The sequence below is a fragment of a genome, unplaced genomic scaffold (genome assembly GCF_019419815.1).
Source record: "Pyrus x bretschneideri cultivar Hongxiangsu unplaced genomic scaffold, Pyrus_bretschneideri_v1 Contig10, whole genome shotgun sequence".
NCBI classification, from domain to species: domain Eukaryota; kingdom Viridiplantae; phylum Streptophyta; class Magnoliopsida; order Rosales; family Rosaceae; genus Pyrus; species Pyrus x bretschneideri.
In genome coordinates, this window is record NW_025999391.1 from 9032791 (window position 1) to 9040932 (window position 8142).

The following is an 8142-nucleotide window of genomic DNA, read 5'->3' on the forward strand; positions in this document are numbered from 1 at the left end:
AAACTGAAAGCAAGCCTGCTTTTCTGTTTTCAACTTCGAAGCTAAAAGATTCTTTTGCTTTGACTGATTCAATGACTTTTAGCTCATCTTTTGTGTTATGTAAATTGGAAAAACTTAAAGCCCATTTTGCTTTTTGGATATAATATTATTATTATATTTTGTATGCTTATTTTATTTTCGCTTATCTTTCTGTATAGAGTTTATTGAAATAAATTTAAGTTTGGGTAATAAATTTGAATGCTTATTTTATAATATTTTAGATACATTTATTTATTTATATATATTTTTAATTGCTGTATCCTTGACGTATCGTGTCTTTTGTTTTTAGAAATTTGACGTGTCCCCGTGTCGTATCGTATCGTATCGTATTTCCGTATCCGTGTCCGTGTCCATGCATCCTAGGTGGGAACGGGAAGAAGAAGATTTTTGGAGGGAGGTGCGAGGGGAGCAAGGGTGGGAACAGGAAGATGAAGGTTTCTTTACTTGACTGCGGTATGGATTTCTTCGTTAAAGGGATGAGAGAATGGGGTATTTTGTGTTTTCTTTATACACACAAAATCAAAGAACAACGTAATTAAAAAATGAGATGTGTTTCATACATTTCACAAGCGATTGTTTGAATTTCTCGCCTGGGAAAAATTTGAAAATTTACGATTTGTAATTTTCTTATGCAGCTCTTGCAAGCCATAAATGGTTTCCTGCATACATCTCTTGCAACTCACAGCCACTTTCTTGGTATTCGCTATTATTTTGTGACTCCAATTAGTGGCCGTGCTGGTCCCATCCAGTGGGTAGACAATATAATTAGTATTTACAGCGTCTTTAAGTCTTGGCAAAGCCGCATCCAACTAGCTCATCTCTCAGCAGTGGGTGGTGGCAGTTCGAAAAGTCCGGTTCCTCCAGCTGTTCCCCGACCCAGTGATATGTTCTATGGTAAAATCATACCAGCACTCAAAGAGAAAGGTATAAGGAGAGTAATTTCACGAAGAGACTGGCCTCATGAGGTGAAGCGTAAAGTTCTTTTGGAACTTATGAAGGAGATTCCTAGACAGCTTCTTCATCAAGAACTTTGGTGTGCTCGTGAAGGATTCAAAGCCTTCAGTTCGAAACAGAAGAGGTAACTAAGACCCTGGAAAAGCTCTTCGTTCCTGTACTAATAATCTTCGTTGCATTAATTTATATAATTTACTAAGCTTAACAACCTGCTTCGGTTCTATTAATTGTATTGTTGGTGGAGCTTCCTGTTCTTCAAACTAGTCATCATACATTAGAGCATTCTTATTTTAGCATATATATTATTATTCAAAGGCGATGTCTCATGTGGTATCCACTCTCTCAAATCGCATATACCGTCAGCAGGTATACGGCTCATGGAGTTACGAGAACAGGGTAACACACACACACACACACACACACACACACACACACACATATATATATATATATATCTATATATCTATATATAAACATTGGAGTACAAATTAGTGATGCTCGGCTTAATGATCAGTTTATCTTCCTTTTTCCAGTATAGTATAGCTTTTATTCATTCTAATATATGGTGGTATTCGACTATTAGTTTTTTTGGGCGATCAGACACTCTTGTTTCATAAATAAAATATAATGTATATTGTAGATTTAGCTTTTAATGTGTACTTCATTTTGTAGGTTTTCTGGAAGTGTTTGTGCCATGAGCATGGTGGGCCACATTCTTGGCCTTGGGGATAGACACTTGGATAATATTCTAATGGATTTTTGTAGTGGTGATGTAGTCCATATTGATTACAATGTCTGTTTTGATAAAGGGCAAAGACTGAAAATTCCAGAAATTGTTCCCTTCCGCCTTACACAGACCATTGAAGCAGCATTAGGGATGATGGGGATAGAAGGTACCTTTAGGTCAAACTGTGAAGCAGTTATTGGTGTTTTGAGGAAGAACAAAGACATACTCTTGATGTTACTGGAAATGTTTGTTTGGGACCCGCTTGTGGAATGGACACGGGGAGATTTTCATGATGCTGCTGCAATTGGTGGTGAAGAAAGGAAGGGCATGGAGTTGGCTGTCAGTCTCAGTTTATTTGCATCTCGTGTACAGGAAATTCGTGTTCCCTTACAGGTAATCATTCTGAAACCTAAGCTTCTGTGCATTTGCACTGCAGTGATTCTTTGGCACTCCCTTAAATTAGTTAATTTATGTCTGGATGGCTAGAAAGCATCTCAATGTACCTTGAATTTATACCTGGCACATTCTGTGTGATTCTCACAATTTTTATCATGTGTCTGCAAATATCCTGAAGTTGCATTTGTTGTCCCTATACCTTTGTATCTGACAATTAAAGTAATGTTTTCAGGCTTTCTCTAATTTGTTTGTACCTTTATCTTTGGTTATGTGTGTCCAACTGTCCATACATATATGTTTTAAGTATTTATATGCAGTGGAAGTTTGATTATTTGAATGACACTTTGATCCCATTTAACTGGGAGCAGGAACATCACGATCTTTTATTGGCTACTCTACCAGCTGTTGAATCGGCTCTTGAGATGGGTACATGCTTTTCACTTTATTTTGTTTCTTATTTTTGTTCTGCCGACATTTGTTAATGACATTTGGGAAATGTTGACCACAGGTTTGTTGATGTTCTAAACCAATATGAACATTCATCTGCACTCTTTTATCGAGCTGATCAAGAGAGGTCTAGCCTAATTCTGCATGAAACGTCTGCGAGATCAATGGTTGCTGAAGCCACTAGTAATTCAGAGAAAATTCGTGTATTGTTTGAAATTCAGGCTCGAGAATTTGCTCAGGCAAAGGCCCTGGTTGCTGAGAAATCTCAAGAGGCAGCAACCTGGATGGAAACAACATGGGAGCATCCTTGATGCTTTACGAGGCAATTTACTTCAAGAAATAAATGCTTTTGTTGAGCTGAGTGGTATGCAAGAAACATTGTCTCTTACATCTGCCGTTCTGGTGGCTGGGGTTCCGCTGACTATTGTTCCTGAGCCTACACAAGCACAATGCTATGATATAGATAGGGAAGTCTCTCAACTAGTATCTGAACTGCATGATGGTCTCTCTTCTGCGATAAATGCACTTCAAGTATATTCTTTGGCTTTGCAAAGAATTTTACCATTAAATTACATTACAACGAGTGCAATTCATTGCTGGGCACAGGTTCTGCAACTATCTGCCAGTGCTCTTTCCTCTGATACCCTATCTCTTGCTAGAAGACAGGGTGCTGAACTTATTGCCAAACAACATGGGGAGAATTTTGATTCTATCACACTCAGTCATGATGATCTGTGTCGTAAAGTAAAGAAGTATGCCCTAGAGATGGAGAAGCTTGAAGAGGAGTATGCGGAGCTAGCGAACTCTGTTGGCTCAGAGACCGAATCAAACGCTAAGGATCGGCTCTGCTTTCATGAAATTCATACAATCAGCTGGTCTTGCAAAGAGAGAAGATGCCATTGTTTCCATTCAATTTGGGCAATCTAAGAATGATGGAAATGGGGCAAAGGATTCTAGATTGCGTGGGGATCTGAATGAAAAAAGGGAGAAAGTTTTATTTGTTCTGAACACAGCATCCAGTTATATGTACAATGAGGTCAAACATAAGGTGCTCGACATAATTAATGATTCAAATAAACGTAGAAATGCAAATAACCAGTTACAGATGGAATTTGAAACTATTTTCTGTGGAATTGAGGAGCAAGCAGAGAAGTGTATACTTCTAGCAGGGTTTGTTAATGAACTGCAGCAACTGATTGGTAGAGATTTACCTAGTGATGACACAGATAAAGGCCGTCCAGGATATTATTCTGATGGAAATTGGGCTTCCATTTTTAAAACCATTTTACATTCCTTTAAGAGCTTGATTGGGCAAATGACTGAAGCTGTTCTTCCGGATGTAATAAGATCTGTAGTTTCTCTGAAATCAAAAGTCATGGATGCATTTGGACTAATCTCACAAATTCGTGGTTCTATTGATACGGCACTTGAGCAACTCATAGAAGTAGAGATGGAGGGGGCATCTTTAGTTGAACTAGAACAGAACTACTTCATTAAAGTTGGTCTCATTACAGAGCAGCAGTTGGCTCTTGAAGAAGCTGCTATGAAAGGTAGGGATCATCTCTCATGGGAAGAGGCAGAGGAGCTTGCTTAACAAGAAGAAGCTTGTAGGGCACAGCTGGACCAACTCCATCAAACTTGGAACCAAAGGGACCTGCGAACTTCCTCTCTTATAAAGAGAGAATCTAATATAAAGAATGCCCACGCTGCTTCTGCCCACCATGTTCAGTCTCTAGTTAGTGTCAAAGAGGAAAGAGAGCTGCATGTCTCGAAAAGCAAGGTGCTACTGGACATGCTTGTTAAGCCCTTTTCTGATTTGGAATTGATTGATAAAGTGCTGTCTTCATTTGGAGGTTCTTATACTTCTTACTCAACTGAGATTCCTAACTTAGCAGATTTGATGAGTGCCGGCTACCTAATGTCTGAATATGTTTGGAAGGTTGGCAGCTTATTGAGTCAACATTCTTTCTTTGTTTGGAAAATTGGTGTTATTGATTCTTTTCTGGACTCATGCCTAAATGATGTAGCTTCACCTGTTGATCAAACTTTAGGGTTTGACCAGCTCCTCAATGTTGTTAAGAGAAAGCTTGAAATACAACTTCAAGAACATCTTGGTCGATACCTGAAAGATCGAGTTGTCCCTAGTTTATTGGCTAGCATTGATAAAGAAATTGAGCTTCGGAAGCAATTGACAGAGTTTACGAAGGAAGCTGCTCTTGATGAAGTAAAAAGAGATGTCGGGGCTTTAAAAAGGGTTCACCTTATGCTTGAGGAATTCTGCAATGCACATGAAACAGCCAGAGCAGCAAGTTCCGCTGCATCTCTAATGAAAAGGCAGGTGAATGAGCTGAGAGAGGCTCTTTGGAAGACTGGCCTGGAGATTGTTCAGATTGAATGGATGCATGATGTTACTTTGACCCCTTCACACAGTAGCAGGGTCGTGTTTCAGAAATTTCTTGCTGGGGATGATAGTTTAAATCCCCTATTGTCTTAACACTCAGTAGACCTAACATGCGGGAAAGTTTGCAATCTGCTGTGTCAAAGATAGCCAGGTCTATGGAGTCACTGCAAGCTTGTGAACGAACTTCTCTGGCAGCTGAAGGGCAGCTTGAGAGAGCAATGGGGTGGGCTTGTGGTGGCCCAAACTCCAGTGCAGCTGGAAATAGTTCAAGCAAGAAGTCTGGAATTCCTCCCGAATTTCATGACCATCAAATCAGGCGAAGGCAACTAATATGGCAAGTTAGGGAAAAGGCATCAGATATTATTAGAATTTGCTTGTCTATATTGGAGTTTGAAGCATCAAGAGAGGGTATTTTCCGATCTCCCGAAGAGATGTACCCATTCAGGACTGGCACTGATGGCAAAACATGGCAGCAAGCTTACTTGAATGCACTAAAAAGATTGGATATTAGTTACAATTCTTTTGCTCGTGAGTTTGGAATGTTGTTTGATAATCAACTTGTTTCTGATACCAACTTCTCATCCATACGAGTCCTTAATGTGTGCTTTGGTGTTTCCTGTATTAGGCACTGAACAAGAATGGAAGCTTGCACAAAGCACCGTGGAAACTGCTTCCAGTGGATTGTCTTCTGCAACCAATGAACTTAGTATTGCCACTCTCAAAGCAAAGTCCGCTTCTGGTCAAACCTTCTTTTCCACATATACCAATGGATACATCCTTCACTCTTATATGCTAGGAGCCCACACACACACATCTGTGCTATACATACTATATATCTGTAAATCATGTGAGACCTGCTGGTTTTTGTCATTTACAGGTCATTTACAAAGCACTGTTCTTGCAATGAGTGACTGTGCATGCGAAGCCAGTGTTGCACTTGGGGCATATGCCCGTGTTTCAAATCGTCATTCTACTTTGACTTCTGAATGTGGTTCCATGCTTGAAGAGGTATGAGTTAAAATTTTGATGCTAATTGATATTGCCATTGGAGCAGTATTACTAATTTTACGGTGGTTGGTCTGTTGTTTATATGCTGTGATGCACGTTACGCTGGAATTTATATTTCATGATTGAGATATGGTAATGTGCGTGGCGGTTTGATTGGGTACATTAGTGTATTGGATCAATATAAATCAGTGTATTCCTACTAAGCAGAGACTCTATATACGCAACATTGGTGGGTCGTCACTGTTTAGTTTTGCTACTTTACTGCTATTTCTATTAGCAGGCCAGCACCGGACAATATCCACTAACACTCCCTTCATGTGTAACAACTAACAACTGTACCACACATTGGATTTTGGATGTGTTAAATAGAAATTACCAAAAATGTGCGTCACCAATGTTCAATAACAATATACACTAATAGTCCTTACAATTATTCAAAAAACTCAATTGTAATAGTTAGTTTCAATTGTAATAATTAGTTTCATTAAGACAATAAAAATACACGAGTGGACAGGAAGTCCACAGAAAACTAGCAAAGCAAAAATGAACCCCTAAAATGTAAACAAGAAAACGCAAGAAGCTAACTGATGGCAGTTTTCCAATGAAGGCAGCTACATGAAAATCACAAATATTTAAAATCTGACGACACCGAAGCTCATAATGAAGACCACAAACGAGCCTTCTCCATAACTCCCTCTGCTGCCACCTACAGATTCCTCAAAACCATCCTATTATTCATAGGACCTGCTTCCCTTTGTGGTACCCAAATCATTTGATTTCTTATTTATGACATTGGTTCTGTATGAATGCTGTTTCTTTCAGCAATCTAATTATGCATATGAAATAAAGTTGATGGATAGATTGCCTATGATCTTTATGATAGATTATTGAAATACCATTGCATCTTCCTGTTATCAGGCCTTCTATCAACTGAATTTTCCTTTACTTTCCTTTACTTTTGCAATAACAGTTTCACAAGGATTCTATCAACTGGGATTCAATTACTCTTGTCATTTTCAACTTTTTGTTTGATTGGGGATGGCTTCGTTATATGGCTAATGCTTCTCCTTCGGATAGGTGCTTGCAATAACTGAAGACCTACATGATGTTCACAGTCTGGGAAAGGAGGCTGCTGCAGTACATCGTTCTCTTGTGGAGGAACTTTCAAAGGTTTTCCTCATCTCACAAATGAAGTTTTATATCCTTTTTACATTTATTAATTGCGGTTTTACTTATTCTGCGAGTTTTATTTATTTATTTATGCAAATACAACTAGATCTGATTATTTACTGAGTATGTACATAACCATACATGCTGTTTGATACATATTGGACAAGCAAATGCAATTCTTCTTCCACTGGAAACAGTTTTGTCCAAGGATGTTATGGCTAGGGAAAGAGAGACCAAGATGGAAATATCTCCCATTCATGGACAAGCCATATACCAGTCGTATTCTTTAAGAATTAGGGAGGTTCGTCAGGCCTTAGAGCCCTTGGTGCCCTCCCTCACATCATCCGTCAAGGGGCTCTATTATATGTTGACCAGGCTTGCACGAACTGCAAGTCTTCATGCTGGAAATCTTCATAAAGTATGTCAACAGTATTGACATAAATCATCTTTATTTTATTTTATTATTATTTTTTTACAACAGTGCGTTGACTAAATGTAAACCCTTTCTCTCTCATCTTTGATGGGCTCTTGAAGGACTAGGAGAAAGCCAGGAAGTGGAATCACCACTAATTGATGTATCGAGGCCAGATCTTACTTCTGATGCTACTGGATTTGATGAAAAGGAAGAGAGAGAGAACCTCTCTATGTCAAACAGTGAAAGCAACAATGATTTTCTTGGCATTACTGGACTTCCTTTGGAATCTAAAGGATGGTCATCTCCGCCAGATAGTATCGGCAGTAGTAGTACCGTGTCTGGCATTACCTTAGCTGAAGAGAGTTTACCAGGTAGCTTCAACGATCCAGAAGATATAGGACAACAGCTTTTGCATGGTCCTAGTAGCAGAGAGGGTACAGATTATCAAAACACTGCTCCTGGCTCTATAAATGATAGCCCAGAAATCTCAGGTTCTGTACAGTTGGAATCAAAGTACGCAGAGGTTGATAACACTCATATTGGCTTTTTTAAGTCGATACCTAGTGTCCCAAAGTCAACACCAGG

The 8142-nt window shown here is 39.1% G+C and overlaps 1 protein-coding gene across 1 annotated transcript; it reads left to right on the forward strand.

Moving 5' to 3' along the window:
* The first annotated feature begins 614 nt into the window (after positions 1 to 614).
* Positions 615 to 3909, forward strand: LOC125470128 (serine/threonine-protein kinase SMG1). Its single transcript, XM_048568641.1, has 3 exons — positions 615 to 1117; positions 1666 to 2113; positions 2485 to 3909. Exons 1-3 carry the CDS (start codon positions 669 to 671, stop codon positions 2596 to 2598), a joined length of 1011 nt encoding a protein of 336 aa, XP_048424598.1. The 5' UTR covers positions 615 to 668; the 3' UTR covers positions 2599 to 3909.
* The last annotated feature ends 4233 nt before the right edge of the window (positions 3910 to 8142 follow it).